The sequence below is a fragment of the Lynx rufus genome, unplaced genomic scaffold, assembly GCF_022079265.1.
Source record: "Lynx rufus isolate CCGP_SWC_20201006 ecotype Redwood Valley unplaced genomic scaffold, mLynRuf1.p SCAF_7, whole genome shotgun sequence".
Taxonomy (NCBI): Eukaryota; Metazoa; Chordata; class Mammalia; order Carnivora; family Felidae; genus Lynx; species Lynx rufus.
Genome location: NW_025814889.1, coordinates 59,853,852 through 59,870,127, shown reverse-complemented (window position 1 = coordinate 59,870,127; position 16,276 = coordinate 59,853,852). Strand labels below are relative to the sequence as shown.

Sequence of the window (16,276 nt, the reverse complement as noted above, 5' to 3'; positions counted from 1 at the left end):
GGGCATGGGGGTTGAAATTGGGCATATTTTCCTCCTGAGTATTTGTATTTGTGATTGCCTTGGCCTGATGCCAGGGGTCGCTGCTGGCCTGAGACCACGATGCTTTCTTCTACATCTGTCTGAAGGCAGGAGTCTCAGGTTTAGTTCCCCAAATTTGACACTTGCTTAGAACTGACTTCATCTGTGTTGCTAGCATTGGCATTTACCTTCAGGAAACCTTATCATATTGCCTTGAAGCTTAGAGTTCTGATTTGGTTTTAGGTTACTTTTTTCCTTTTCTTTTCTTCCTTTCTTTTTTTTTTTTTTCCAGTAGATGGAAGATGGGGTTTTGGAGTTCTCCTTTGTTTTCTGTGAGCCCAGAAATGTACTTCAAATAGGTTCTTTATCTAGGATGTAGCTGTTTTGTAATAGGAGGGTCGTTTGCAGTTTTAAGTTTGCTACTCTTGCAGGAGTCCATGGGAATGTGTTTACTTAGATATTTAGTAATTTAAAAAATTTATTATGAACTTATATCCTATGGAACTTTATATGTGTAATTCCTCTGAGGGTTATGTTTAATCTAGAGAAAATTTCATTTGCTTCTGTGAGGCACTTTAGGTTGCTTTATTTTTGTAACTGTATTAAACAATCTTTTTGGCTTTGGACCTTTGAGGGCCCTTTAATAGTGGGAATTCTAGTCACAAATCTTTTTTTTTTTATAACTTTTTTAAATGTTTTATTTATTTTTGAGACAGAGAGAGACAGAGCATGAGCAGGGGAAGGACAGAGAGAGAGGGAGACACAGAATCTGAAATAGGCTCCAGGCTCTGAGCTGTCAGCGCAGAGCCAGATGCAGGGCTCAAACTCACAAACTGTGAGATCATGACCTGAGCTGAAGTCCGATGCCCAACCTACTGAGACACTCAGGTGCCCCTCTAGTCACAAATCTTAAGTGAAAATGGGCTTGTCTTTGTATGCAGGAGTTCAGGAGAATTCTTTTTTTTTTTTTTTTTTTTTTTTTGGCTTTGACCAAGCCAAGGCTAAGTCAGGTATCCCTTTGTTCTTCTTTGGGCCACATCTTTTCCTGGTTTATTATTCTGGATATCTCCTCTAAGGATTCCTGGTTTGAAGGCAGGGTCTCTAATCAGAACTCCTGTCTTCCTTGGGATTCAGGCTTTGTTTGCTTTCCATTGTGTGAGTGAGACATATTTAAACTCAGTCTCCAGGTTATAAGACATGGACAGATGCCCTGAGGGCCAGTCCTGTTTGAATCCAGTGGTTGACTACTGCTTGTAAATTTTGATGAATTTTTATGTTTTCTGGCCTCTATTTACTTCCTTTTTTAATTTTTACTAAAAAAGGATTTTTTTTCCAAAATGGGATATTTAAAAGGTTTTATCTATCACTTTTAGATGTTGTACTTGGAGGGGTTTCTCCACACTTCTACTTTGTCATATTGGACAGTTCTTAAGTTTTCTTTAAACTCTTCAAACTCTTCTTTATTTTGAGCCCATACATTTGTCCTTTTAATATCTGTTTACTGATGTAGGTTTGAGGCAATGTGGACCATATCTGAACTGTCTCTGTTGGATTACTGTTGTGCCTCTCTAGAGCAAAATCCTTCTTTTGAACATTCTGCTTAAAGTGTAATTTCAATTTCTTCCCCATCATGCCTATGTAAGCCTTTGTACACACCTAAACTTCTCATTTCCCTCCTTGAAATTCAATATCTGCAATCAGAACTAATGTTCAAGATATGGCTCTTGTCCTCAAAGAACGAACGTGTGCAAAACATTGTGACAAAATGCATGATTAAATACTGAACTGTGCTTGTAAAAATGAGGGAGGAGTCACCGTGGGCCTGAGGACTTGGAGAAGGCTACACTATTTTCAAGGGTTGGGAACACTTAATTAGCTAATAGATTAAAGAATAGTAGCAAGAGAAGCAGAGTTCAACAGGAATAAGTGGTCTGTATTTGAAGTGTCTGGAAACCGGGAGCCTCTGAAAATTCTTGGGTTCGGAGGTGAGTATACTATCTTGGAAAGTTTAGTCTGGCAGAACAAGGGACTAAAGGTGGGGACCAAGTAGGAGCCTCTTGCTTAAATTGAGGTGTGAGGTTATACACGTATGAACTAGGGCAGCAGGGGTAGAAATATATATACATAGGTGGGTAGATTGCAAAGACAGGAGAGTTTTGCATTTATAATAGCCTAATACAAGGAGAAAAAAGTGAGAAACTACAAAGTTACTAACATACACAGCCAAATAAGCTATGCTTTGCAATGAACCAACTGTCAAAGCTCGTGACAATTTATTGTCAACAGGGTGAAATATGTCACAATATCAATGGAAACAGCCAGTAGCAGGCAGCATGCACTCTAGCAGGCCAAAACAGATAATAATCCTTTGTTGTTCAGTAAATCTTTACAAAGGCTCTAAACACAGAATGATTAGCATTGTTTTAAAATGGCTCATAAGGGTCTTTGTGCCTGCTTAGATATCAGAAGACCAGATAACATTAATGTGATTCTTTATTTTTAAACGTGGTTCTTCATCTTAGTAATAAAAAATGTTTCTTATAACATAACATAAAAGGTTTTTTTTTTCTTAATGGTAAGACACCTTTACCTTGGGCAAGAAATGTGAATTGACAATCCATCTACTAATACTAACAAATCTCAGCATATGATCCCAAACTCTCCTATTATTGTAGTTGATTCTCTTATAAATAGGGCAGAGGATGGGGTGGATTTGGTCCTTAGCAGCTGTGAGTTTTATTACCTGTTGTATGTTATATTTTCTTTTATTAAACTTATTTTCCAGGGCATTAGAAGACTATACTCCCCTTGTTGAAGATTAAAGGCTAGAATAGAACAAGTTGCCAAATATCAGTAGTATTACTAATTCATCACATTCAAATATGTGTCGAATTCTAAATATAGGAAAGAGGGATTAATTCAGAAAAACATATTCAAAGGGGTTAAGTCAGGATTGCCCTTCACATCCATGCATTCTAGATTTATATCTGCCCATTTAATTTCATAATTTTCTATTCTTTTAATGGATGTGTAATGTAAGGAACAGAATTAACTGAAAAATATCCCGGGATTTCCAGACAACAAGCTGGCTGGACTGTTTTGGAGGTCAGAGTAGGGAGTGTGGGAGGCAGTGTCTTCTCTTTTGAGTGTCTGTACCCAGTTCAGCTTCTGATGGGCAGAACTATGGCTTCTGGTCCTCAGCCAGAACTGTCCAATTTGTATGGACTCCTAGGTGGTGTTCCTGATACATTCCTATAAACAGTGGGCGCCTAAATCCAGACAGCCTAGTGCCCAAGATGTTAGTGTGCACCTTCATTGGTAGATTTGCTCTCACACTTGCCCCATAAGAAGTTACTACAAGGTGGAGTAGGAGCAGTTGCTCAGAAATCTAGACCCATGCTGCTGTTTGGCGTAGTACCCAGCCCCTATGTGGGGTGATGGAAGGATGGGGGACACGTGCCTTTCTTGCTGACACTTGGCTTGTGCTTTCCCCCTTGCCCAATGAAACTATTCTTTCTCTATGCTAAGGGATGCTATGGAGTCATCCTGGGCATGTGGTAACCGCAGAGGAGTGCATGTGGTGTGAGAGACATTATTCCTCACTTTATCTCTATGATTATTTTAAACATAAGTCCTTGAAGATTTTGCACTTCACTGGGAATGATACACTCTCATTATTAAGGATTTTTGTTCTCTTAGCATCAACTTTCCTCATAGGTATTTGAATTTTCATTTGCAGATTTATCTTAGTGAGAGAATGAATTTAAATCCTTCCTGTCTTCTCTCCTTCCTTTTTCTCCCTTCCCTCCATTGTTTTTTCTCTATTTCTCTCTGGGCACACCTTTCTCGTCTCATGGTTTTTCTATTACCTCCATATGCTATTATTCTTTAAAAGCAAAAACTGGTTTCCATTCTTTGCCTACTGCTTCTGATCTTTTTTCTCTGATAAGCAAGAAGGCAAGGAGGCAGATCCCTCTAGAAGGATATCTTGAAAGAAAATTGTGCTTTTCCAAGTGCTAGTACTTTGATTCTGCACAGCAGGAAAATAGTTCTACATAAACTTTGTTTCTTCAGCAAAACTTCTGATTGACTAACTCTTGACAAAAGCAACGGGTACAATTTCTAACCTTCATGGCTTGGTACAGATGGAGTCCATGTGCTTTAGACAGAACCTTCCTACATGTCCTGCCCAATGAAGGACACTGTGGCATTTGCATTAAGAACTTTTGTCCATTGATAACGGGGCATGCTTTCCTGAATTTTCCTTTTCTGGAATTTGTTTTCTTATCTCCATTTTTTAAATTTTGCCACAGACCTTGTTGTATATTTATTTCATTTGTTTATATAACATTACATATCCTGTCTTTGCCTCTGAGCAAATGCTACTGAAGGTGATTGCTTAGGTGAGTGCCACAAAAATAAGTCCTTTCACAAGATACCCATCCGAAAATGAATTTTTGGTTTTGAGCCAAATGCTACTTTTATACATCCTCATTCCATTTGGTTATAATGCAAATTCTTGAATGTAATGCTTATATCCCCTGAGTTTGTTTCTTTGAATTACTTCTATAAGAGTCTTTTCCCTTCTTGTCTTTTGGCCTACATTTAAAATTAATGCTGTTTTAGGATAAACTTAGTATTTCCCTCCTTGTTATAGAGAACAGTTCCTGTCTTGCTATTTTTTTTTTCACTTTGCCATTTGTTCGCAATTTCATGTAAGTTGTTAGTGAGAATTCTAAGTTTTTATATGGTTTCTTTTCCTCAGCAAGTAGCTTATAAGAATATGATAGAAGTTGATTCATTCACATTAGAGCAGATGTCATTGGACCAGGCACTAACATTTCTGTAACGCTTGCTTGCTAAAGAGTGAGTCTAAAAGAAGGTGCTGATGGCTTTCCTTTACATTCTGTGTGTACATCCCCCTTCTCACAGCTACATCAGGGAGTGTTGTGATATGATTGTTTCTAGGGAAGCTTCTTTCACACAGCATCTCAGGTATCAGACACAGTCTCTAAGGACTCTATTATATTGCTGTTTTCATTTCCTGTACTGTGCTTTGTTATTCTGTATCACCCTGTTGACAAAAGGGTTGCTTGTCCTTTCTATGTTTTATATCACTGGTGAGGATTATATTAAAAAGTATTATAGTATAAATACAGTATTGTAAAAAGTGTTATATATTGCTATACTGTAATGGGTTCCTGATGCATTTTTATGAAAACAGCTATGAGTTTACATTGAAAAGACCTGTCATCCATTTATTCCCTGTTTTCCTAAATTCCCTCCAGTGCCCTCTAGTGGAACACCCTCTTTTGGTACCTTATTTATCAGAGATATAGATGGCCAAGGAGATTTGGGATGTTTTCTAGGACATCTGATTAAACCTCATCAAATACTAATTAAAATGCTGTCAAATGAGTCCATATTGTATTTGTCTTGGGACAAAGGGAAAGGAAATGGGTTTGGGGTAAGGTTAGGAATATGTTTTTACCCTCTAGAAGGGAAAGTATTTGGATTTGAGTTGAAGGAAGTCTGAAGGGAAGTTATCTGCCAGTGATGGTGGACACCATCTCTTCTGCAAACTGTAGATCTTGGGCCAAGTCTTCAAGCAGCCTTACATGTCAACCAGAAGCAGAAACTGTCAACCATGACCCCATAATTGTCCAAATTAGCTTTACATCCAAGGTCAGATAAGTAGATCTAGAGTGATTTTTAGGGATCTGCAACCCTCTAGAAGTCTTCCTAAATGACTGGTATATGACATTACTCTTAGATGGGAGGGAGAAAAAATGCCATCCCACAGTGAGGTTATCATTCAGTTGTCTGAGGAAGGTGACGTATATTATGAAGGGGTTTAAACTAAATTATAATAAAAAATATTGATTATTAGATTTTTTTCCCCATGCTTTGGAAGAATCTGGGAAGGGAGAAGGAAGGCATTTGACTTCTGAAGTTGGGAGGATGGTGACTGGTAAATGATGCCACTGATTCAGTTGAATAATGGTTACAGGAAGAGAAGGCTAGGGATACAGATGGCGAGCAGAATGCTTTGCAGTCTTGCTGACTTGACAACATTGCTGAGGAAGGACGTCCTGTAACTTCACTGGGGTGGGAACAAAGAGAAGACATGCACTGAGCTATTTTAATAATGCAGCTGCAGATGCAGGCAGTTCTACATAGTAGGATTTGGAAGGTTTTTGTTGTTGTTGTTGTTGTTGTTGTTGTTGTTGTTGTTTTACAAGCATGATTGCTCTTGTGGAAATTAAGGAGCCAGATTCCCATTAACTGGTGCCAATATTTAACTCATCATATAGTTCATATAAAATTATTTCCCTTTATGATTTTTGCTATAGATATAAAAGCATTTCCTTGACTGATGCAAGATAAATTTTGGGGATTAGCTCTATTCAGAACCAGTATTTGTTTAAGTATTCGCTCTTTGAGTCTCTGCCTAGAACCTTGCTCTCCATCCAATTTCTAGACTCTTCTAGAAATGTCTAGATCCTTCTAGACTATTCTTGCTATATTGTTTCTGAACCTACTGCTTTATGTTACAGTGTATGCTATGCAATTAAAAATCTACCTTCCTCTATAAAATCACTGAATTAAGCAGTTTCCCATATTCCATTAGAGGAAATAAATTCAAATTCTTCTAGATGATAGGAAATAATTATAGTAAAGTGCAAATACTTTTGGAGAGCCATTTTTATTTTTCATCACTGTTGCCAAAAGGGTAATTGGGGTATCTACTATGCGCATGGCTCTGTTCTTAGTGTTACGTATTTTTTTTTTCTGAGCCTACTCAGCTTTGGGGCTCTGCATAAGTTACATTTCTACCTTTTGTAGCTTACTAATATTTTGTTTACTAGAATGAAGGCAGGGATTTGTAGAGTTGTCCACTAACCTAAGATCAAAGTTTTATAGGATTTAAAATGTATAATCAATTTCTGCCCTTTCTGGAGGAAAACTTTTGGAATACCTTGACTTAGAGCATTTTGGCATCAAAATTAAAAAACTCAAATGTGACTGTAATTATGCAATTTCCATATTTTTTAAATTCCCCTGATCTGCTTTGGAATCATCCAGATGTTCTCTGGGCTAATATTTTTGTTCCATTTAATTACACTGAATTATTTTCTGAAATTAAAAGGGGTTGATTTTGAATTCTCTAGTGCTGCCTCCTTTTGTTGACTGCTGGCAATTTTAAATTAAAATAATTATTCTTCATAATTCCCATACTTAGGGAGTTTAGCATTGTCTGTGTCTTCTCCCAGGCTGAACTAAAGAGCATAGATTTGTAATGTAGTACATTTTGCCTGAGATTACTTTTCTTAAAACAAGACAGCTGCTTTTCCTTCAGGTCATTGTTTGAAAAAATAGACTTAAATATACCTGCCAAAGCTTTGCCAGTATTTTCAACTGATTTTTTTTTTTTTTTATAAAGGTGACATATATCAGAAAGATCTCCTTTCCACCCTAGGAGATTTGTCATTCTTTACTCTTGTAATATCTTAATCCTTCTTTGTAGTACAAACTTGGTTGTCTTTAATTTTCTTCTCTTCTAGAAAAAAAAAAGAACATGGCCTTTTAAAAATTCAACCTCCACGTTTAAGAGACAAAAGAAATTTAATTACATTTCTAGCTTTTGCAATTTCAATTTCTCATCAATAGTTTTTGCTATCAAATAGAAACTCTGTCTCATTCTCTGACCTCCTGTCTTTTTCTATCTAAATGGTTTCCATTCATATCAGCAGTTGGGCTCCTTCCCTCTTCTGCACTGGCTTCACTTACATATATAGCTTGACACTTCCTCCTACAACTTTTTAGGATTTACTTAGTGACGTCTTGTAGACAGTCTCTCTCGCACTCTTTTTTCTCTTTTATTTACCTGTGGTGGAGGTTGGACTGCTTTCCTTTCCCTCCTGGCACCTATCTATTCTAGGATAGATAGATAGGTGATACCATCCTACAATCCAACAGCAACCTTGCGAATGCTTCTGTTCCGTATCCGTTACTTTCCGCAATTATAATACTATTGAGTGAAAGAGATAAGGTGGTCAGAAAGGTAGAAAGTAATCTTGAAGACAATCGTGGCATGATAAAGAAAAGAGAGTGGGGTTTAAAGAAAATGGTAGTGAACTACAGAATCAAATGCTAAAGAAAGTTTTGGTAATTATGAGTCATTGGCACACAAAGCAATTTTAGTACAGTGTGGTAGAGAGTATTCTTTTCTTTTAAAAATTTTTTAAGTTTATTTATTTATTTAGAGAGAGAGCAAGCAGGAGAGGGGCAGAGAGAGATGGAGAGAAAGAGAATTCCAAGCAGGCCCCACACCATCAGCATGGAGCCTGATGTGGGGCTCGAACCCCTGAACCGTGAGATGGTGACCTGAGCCGAAACCAAGAGTCTGGAGCTTAATGGACTGAGCTACCCAGGCGTCCCTTATTTTGGAAATGTAGTAGGGGCCATAATCTGAGATGTGTGACTTCTTCCAAGGATGGGCATATCACTTAAAAATGGTAGTTTAGCCTCAACTTAGCCATATTTTTAAAGAGGTGAGAATGAATCAGTAGAGAGTAGAAACTGCTCACGTACAGGAAACAGAGATGAAGCAGGGAGAGGAGGCAGGGGAGATGGAATTTTTAAAAGCCATGCATGAGAAGTTTTGTTTTGTTTTGTTTTTTCCTGTGAGACCCAGCAGGGAAGGTAGGTTTGTAGATGGTACTGCAATTTGCAGATGGAAAAGAGGAGATGTTCATAGCCTCTGTAAAATGGTGAGAGAGGTTATTTGCTAAGGTTGGCATTCAGATTGGGAACCTCCATCTTGGGCAATATTTGCCTGACAAAAGCAAAGGTGAATACAAAGTTTACTAAGGCATGGTGATGGGTCTGCACTGGTAGAGTCACTCCCCTACTTGAAGCCTTTCATCAAAATTCTTTTTTTTTAATGTTTATTTATTTTTGAGAGAGAGAGAGAGAGAGAGAGAGAGCGAGTGTGGGGGAGGGGCAGAGAGAGAGGGAGACACAGAATCCGAAGCAGGCTCCAGTTTCTGAGCTGACAGCACAGTGCCTGATGTGGGGCTCGAACCCAGGAACCATGAAATCATGGCCTGAGTTGAAGTTGGATGCTTAACCAACTGAGCCACCCAGGCACCCCATCATCAGAATTCTTTGACCAGCACACAAAGTTTTGTCTGTTTGTTTGTTTCTTTTCTTTCTTGGTTTGCATTAATTTTGTGATTTGTTATGGAGATGGCTTTGGACAACAGCTGGCGACAAATGAAATTACATTGGCTGGCTTTGCATATGTTTGTCACTTCTTTTCCCTGGGTTTAGATTGGGGGTCCCCTCTAACTGTGAGAACCCAACACCATCAATATAGTCAGGAGTTCAATGTGTTGTTTGACACAAGTTGGTTGTGACATTCATCCCAGTGCCATTTTGTATGTGTTGTAAATCAGGAAGGTAATCAGGCGCCACTCTACTAATTGGTCTCTCTACAGGATGCACGGACAGTTCTTGCCTTAGTCTATACACTATTCTGTGTGTTCTTTCTGCAGAGCCGTTTGGCTGCAGTGACCTCTTCACTTAACAAGTGCTCCTCTACCTCCACACATCTCTCATACTTAAATAAGTTTCATCTTTCAAGACCTTGGCTTCAACTTGACCTCCTTCATAAAGCTGTCTAAAGCTATAGTTTTTCTCCCTTTCCCTCTCTGAATAGTGAATTCTGCTCAGTTCAAATCTTTATTTTCATATTTTCCCAGTTTCCCTAGTTAGACTGTACTGTTCATGTGGGAAGGACCACATATTCTATTTCTTTTCGATCCGTTCATCTTTGTCTGTTACCAGGCATGTGTGAAGTCTTAATAAACGTTCACTTATTAAATTATTTGTGACATATTTTATTTTTATTTAATGATTACAAGAGTTGATATTTAAAATATGTCACTCCCTATCTTTGTGTTTTTATTGTACTGCTACAAATAATTGTTGTCACAATGAAGTATTTTGGTGTTTTGGGACCTCTTAGGAAGCTTTATTAATTTATTACATTAGAATATTATTTTTAATTTAAATTTTATTTTCTTTTCTTCATTTTCATGGTTTTTTACATGCTTTGCTGGCCCCAAGTCATGACTCTTAAGGATGTCATGGTAACCTGGCAGAGAATTCTTGGGTTAAAGTGTTCTTTCCTTCCATTCCTGCAGTGTTTTTTCAGCTGTTATGATATGATTCTTCACTCTTTTTTTCCCTGTAGTTTATCCCTGATGATGAAATTACACATTTTATGCCCGGGATTTTTACTATTCTTTCTCCTATAGGCAATATAAAGCAATGATATATCTGATATGTTTAGCATAAGGAAATACACTGATAACGTTATGTGTATTATCTTTTCCTTTTTAACTTAACTCTTTAATTATCACTAATACTGTTTATCTTGTAATTTGGTGGTTATTGGGAAATAGTAATTTTCATGACTCTTTCAAACCAAGGAACTTTTTATGGGATAAAAAAGTACAAAGGAAACATTTAAGAACATTTTATAATATACTCATTATTTATTACAAAGTTATATATGGGATAAAAATGCATACTTGTGTTTGTTTTAGGAATCAAGCATTTTAAGTCCAGTGCAGGATGGAACAAGGAAACCTCAGATTGACAGCAACAGGGGTAATAACTACCGGATCGTGAAGGAGGTCAGCAGATGTCCACCATTTTTATATGGGCTTATGTTTGCATGGCAAATAATTTTTGCTTGTGTATCATATTTAATATTATATCTTTTATATTTAATGCTTTTCCTCTTTTTCAAGATTTTGATTAGACTAAGTAAACTCTGTGTACAGAATAAAAAGTGTCGGAATCAACATCAACGATTACTGAAAAATATGGGAGCCCATTCGGTGGTGTTGGATCTTCTGCAGATACCCTATGAAAAGGTTAGTTCTTAGTTACTTAAAAATTTTTTAAAAATTTTGATATGATCTGCTATCATATATAGCAAAGTTACAAGAATTTTTTTCCCTGAACTACTTGAAAGTAAGTTGCCGATCTGATCAGCCCTGAGCCCTTTAGCGTGTGCTTCCTACAGAAAGGACATTCTTCTTTCTACATAACCACACAACAACCTTCCAGGTCAGGAAAGAGCATGACACTTTACTGCCACTTAAGCCTCAGTCACTGGTCACATTTTTCTCATCATCTGAAATGTGTCCTGTGTGACAAAAAGGTCCACTTGAGAAACAGGTGCTGTTTGGAGCTCCTATGACATTGACACTTTTGAAGACAGACCAGCTCTTTTGAAAACTGTTCCTTAATTTGGGCCAGCTAATGTTTCCTCATGATTAGATTCAGTTATGCATCTTTGGCAGGAACATAACAAGTGAGGCTACATTCTTCCCACCACTTCCTATCAGGAGGTGCATGATTCTGATTTTGATCCCATTACTGATGGTGTTTACTTTGATCACTTGATTAAGGCGGTGCCTGCCAGGATTCTCCACTGTGAAGCACTCATTTTCCCTTGGTAATTAATAAGTATTTTGTGGAGAGGTGCTCTGAAACTAAGCAAATACACCATTCTTCATCAAACTTTCAATTTATTTATTCACTTATTTATTTTGATCAGTATAAACTTGTGGATGCTCTTTATTCAGTAGGTTATTCTAGGCTTCTCTAATTATCTATTTGATTCTCAAATTGTCCCCAGTCTGCCCACTGGGACTCCTCTGAATTAGCTTCTCTGTCCTCTAACATGCCACATCATTCTTTGAATAGTTTCTTGCTTTTTGCACCTTAAAACGTTCCAAGGTCACCTTGCATTTTTCTTGTTCCAGCTCTGGAGTCGGCCATTTCTTTAAGTGGCCCTGCTTCTGTTTGGGGAAGTATGTGTTTAGAAGCAAAGTTCTGAAAATTAAGTGTACTTACTGCTTTTGGGGTTTTGTCCCTCTAGGCTCTCTAAATAGACAAATCCAGGGAACATACGTGTGTATTGAAACAGTTACCCATGTCAATACTTTGTAATAGCTAATCTTCCATCACTGCTATTGCCTACTACTCCATGTGGACACCCTCCTCACCTCAGGCTCTGACAACCCTCCACGCCAGGGTGGATGCCCCTTTCTCTCTCAAGCACCACCATGCCCTGCCAGGCCTTTCCTGGTGCATATGTTCTCCTGACTTGGACTTTCACTCCTTATGTAGGCTTGCTCCCCTCTTCAGCTTACTTTTTAACAGGTAAGCTTATAAATTCTATCATTCCTTGGGGGGCATAATTCATTCAATGCATAGAATGCAATACAAGATTTATTGAAAGGCAACAAAAGGTATTAAATCCTCAGCATTTATTATCCAAATTATTTCATCTTTGATATTGTAACATGGGCATTGGACATGTGATCAAGTCCCTTTTTCTAATAACATAACTGTAGCATTCAGTATTTTACTACTATGCTATGTTTATAGATTGATTTGTTCAGTTTTAAGAGCTGCCTTGTTCAGAAACATAAAAAGAATAAGATGAGAGTTTCAAAGAAATGTCAGATACGGTAGTTCTGGCTCTGGTGTTCTATACTGGCCAGCTTTTCAGTGGGAATTGGGTATTCCTGTGGCTGAAGTCTCTTTGATGTCTTTCATCTATCCCTGGATTACACAAGTGAAGGAAAGTGTTAGTAGATTTTGAATTAAAATTTTCTATTTTTCAGTTAGGAATGAAGTTTTTTTGTTTTATTTATTCTCCAGTTAAGTATGAGGAAATGGGTCTATTAATGATCGTAGGCTGTTTAGTTAGTTATAGATAGCATAAACTGTAGACTCTTAGATTAGGAAAAACAGAAGACATTAAATTATTTATTAAAACTACTACTGAAAATATGAGTACATTATGTTTCTCTGACACTGCCTACATGACAGATCGGATAATCAACTACCCAGAAAAAACTTAGGTGGTTCCAGTGATATTGTTGAAAGACCACTTTTGAGAAGAGAACTTTGTATTCTTTGTGAATTTCGAGACTTCATTTCTTATTGAGATTCCTATAAGTGAATGATAGTGTTGTGGGACTTTGGAAAATGACAGTAAATAAGGAAAAGAACTTATGAGTACATGTGTTAAGATAGAGGGGGACCCAAAAAAGACTGGGGAAGGGAGGGGGTCAGAGAGCAAAGAGGAACAGGAAAACAAAGAGATGGAAATAAGAGACAAAGTACATAGCAAAAAGGTGAGGGCAGAGAGCAGGGGAGGGGGAAGTAGAGTTGAGATGAGGTCAGAAATATATATAAATAGAAATTTATGGGTGGGAATGGAGGAAAAGTGAGTGGAGAGAAGAAAGAGAGTAGGGACAAGGCAAGAGGATGAGAGATGACGGATGCTGGGAAAAACAGTAGGAAGGGAAGAGTTTGGGAAGGAGAAGAATCTAGAAGGTGGGAAAGAGGAGGAAGCAAGAAAAAGGAATATCCAGATACATGGAAGTACTGGGAAAGAGAGCAAGTCCAAGAGAAGGGAGGGGCAAGAGGGATTTGGGGTAAAGCGGAGAGGAGGGAACAGAGAGGTCAAGGGGCCAGAGAGAAAGGAAGGCAGGACAGGTGAGCTGTGGGCACAGAGGCAGGGGAGGAAGATGCAGCTGTAGGCAGACTTGGATGAAGGTAGTGAACAAGCAGGAAGGCTGGGGACCAACTAAAACAAAGAGGGGCTGAGAGTGTGGAGCAGAACAGGTAATAGAAGGAGAAATAAAGAGAAGGTAAGAAACATCTAGAAGATGGTGGAGGTGGGAGGTGGTAACAGTGAGGTAACCTGGAGAGGTGTAGAAACAGCAAGAGCACAGAGGAGGGGGAGCATAGAACAGTGGCAGAGAGGAAAAAGAATACATGTGGGAAAGAAGGTTCTTTTTCATAATATTTGGTATTATGGTATGTTTGTTTCTTCATATCATTGCTACTCTCTTGCTTACAGAATGACGAAAAGATGAATGAAGTGATGCATCTGGCCCACACGTTCCTGCAGAATTTCTGTCGGGGAAATCCACAGAACCAAGTTCTCCTTCACAAACATCTCAATTTGTTTTTAACTCCTGGTGTAAGTATTTTAGTGACTTCTAATATTTATAGAAAAGTGCCCATCAAATTTGTTTTAGCAGCACTGATGAATGGAATTTTATTAGCCTTTGCCACCTTATTTTTTCCTCGTAGGGGTTCTCTCCCTAAAAGTGAATATGTTTTATTTCCATTAAGGAAACATTTACAGACACTTGAAATATTACATGAATTTTACCTGAAAGTGACAACTTCCTTTATATGTATATAGTTTAATGTTAGGGAAAAAATATGGTAGAACAAAGATCTAACTGCAATGCCCTGAGTGAGATAAATATGGAAAACTCGAAGGTAGAGTTAACTCTGTAAAATGCGTGTTGGCGGATCCTGGGGAAGAGCTAACTTTGAGTAATAATTAATCTCAAGAATACCATTGCCAACATGCTGACCTTTATGACAATCAACTCCTTCTTCCAACTAAATTCCTTTGTGAGCTCAGTTTTCTTTTAATGGTGAATGATCTCACTGCATTTCGTAGAAGACTTGCACAGGAAACCCACTATGGCTTTGCATAAAGTAGAAAACTGATCACAAGCAGGGAAATTAGCGTAAGTAGAGTAAAATAGAAAATTGATCGTGTCAGAATTACAAGGGCACATTCCTCTCTGGTTAGCTCCTTGAAGCAGAAACCATGCGGCACATCTTCATGAACAATTACCATCTCTGCAATGAGATCAGCGAGAGGGTAGTACAACACTTTGTGCACTGCATTGAGACACATGGCCGCCACGTGGAGTACCTGAGGTTTTTGCAAACGATTGTAAAAGCAGATGGCAAATATGTGAAGAAATGCCAGGATATGGTAATGACAGAGGTATGTTCTCAGTTTGCATTTTAAGCAGCTTCCCAGAAATAATGGGCTCAAGTAGGTGTTTTCTGTGAATGTATAGTGTAGAAAACCCCCCACAATAAAGGTTTGGAAAACAATTGAATCCTGACGACTTCAGCAACAAATATATTTTGTTTAGATCTAGTGAAGGAACATAATGTATGTTGATTTTATAATTTTCCAAGAGTTTATTTTTCTTTTTGATCCTTAATGAATTTATGTATTTTAAATGGCAAAATTGTATGAAATAATTTAGAAGGGAAGCGATACATTTTATATTTAAAATTTTTTCAATATGTAACAACAATGGTTTAAACTTTGCTTTCCCACTGCCTTTTGATACTTTGTTCCTCAAATATAGAATGGATATTCTCTGCTACCATTTGTAGAAAGGTTTGAAGGGAATTAAATTAATTAATAGAAATTATCCATTGGTGATTTATTATAGGTAGAACCGTAGGCATTTAGAGTAAGTTGAAAATTTAAGAAACTCAAATTGTTGAAGTACCTCATTTATTTTGCCCTCTTCATTGTGATGTTTGACATTGAGTGAGGTTTATGCAATGAATAAGTTACTCACCAGGAACCAAGTGGTACTTTGGAGAAATTGAGCCCATTTGGGTAAATCATTTCTCTGTGACCTAATGGTTCTCTAAAGGCCTATATGGATTAAGGCTGCTTTCAACCATGGCGACTAAACAGTCACGTAATAGATTATATTGATATGAGGGGATTTTCATAATTATATACTTTAAACTTGGGAATGGGGGGAGACTTCTATATTGACATGATGTGATCCCTCCTGCCCCATAGAAATCTTAAAATTAATTCAGCCTAAAGCCTTAAATTTTTAAATATTTATTTATTTATTTATTTATTTATTTATTTATTTATTTATTTATTTTGAGAGGGGGTGGGGGGAAGGGGCAGAGAAAGAGAGAGGGAGACCCCAATCCAAAGCAGGCTCCAGGCTCTGAGCTGTCAGCACAGAGCCTGATGTGGGGCTCAAACCTGTGAACCATGACATCATGACCTGAGCTGAAGTTGGACGCTTAACCAAGTGAGCCACCCAGGTTCCCCTCTCTCTCTTTTTTTAAGTGTTCTTTTTCTCTCATCTCCACTTTTACCTCCATTCCCTATTGCTGCCCATGACACATGGAACTTCCAGATTCTTGTTGAGCTGCATTTGGCTCAAAGTACTTGCTTTTTGTTTGTTTGTTTATTTTTGAGCAAGAGAAAGAGTGCGAGTGGGGGAGGGGCAGAGAGAGAGGGAGACACAGAATCAGAAGCAGGCTTCAGGCTCTGAGCTGTCAGCGCAGAGTCTGATGC

The 16,276-nt window shown here is 37.9% G+C and overlaps 1 protein-coding gene across 5 annotated transcripts in view; it reads left to right on the top strand.

Annotated features, from left to right (window-relative positions):
* ITPR2 (inositol 1,4,5-trisphosphate receptor type 2) overlaps positions 1-16,276 on the top strand; it is a 500,503-nt gene that overhangs the window by 210,369 nt on the left and 273,858 nt on the right. For all 5 annotated transcript variants that reach the window (XM_047065390.1, XM_047065392.1, XM_047065391.1 and 2 more), the window contains exons 27-30: positions 10,635-10,724; positions 10,842-10,967; positions 13,979-14,101; positions 14,732-14,932. In XM_047065390.1, the coding sequence (XP_046921346.1) occupies positions 10,635-10,724; positions 10,842-10,967; positions 13,979-14,101; positions 14,732-14,932 (540 nt within the window). The remainder of the gene's footprint in view (positions 1-10,634; positions 10,725-10,841; positions 10,968-13,978; positions 14,102-14,731; positions 14,933-16,276) is intronic.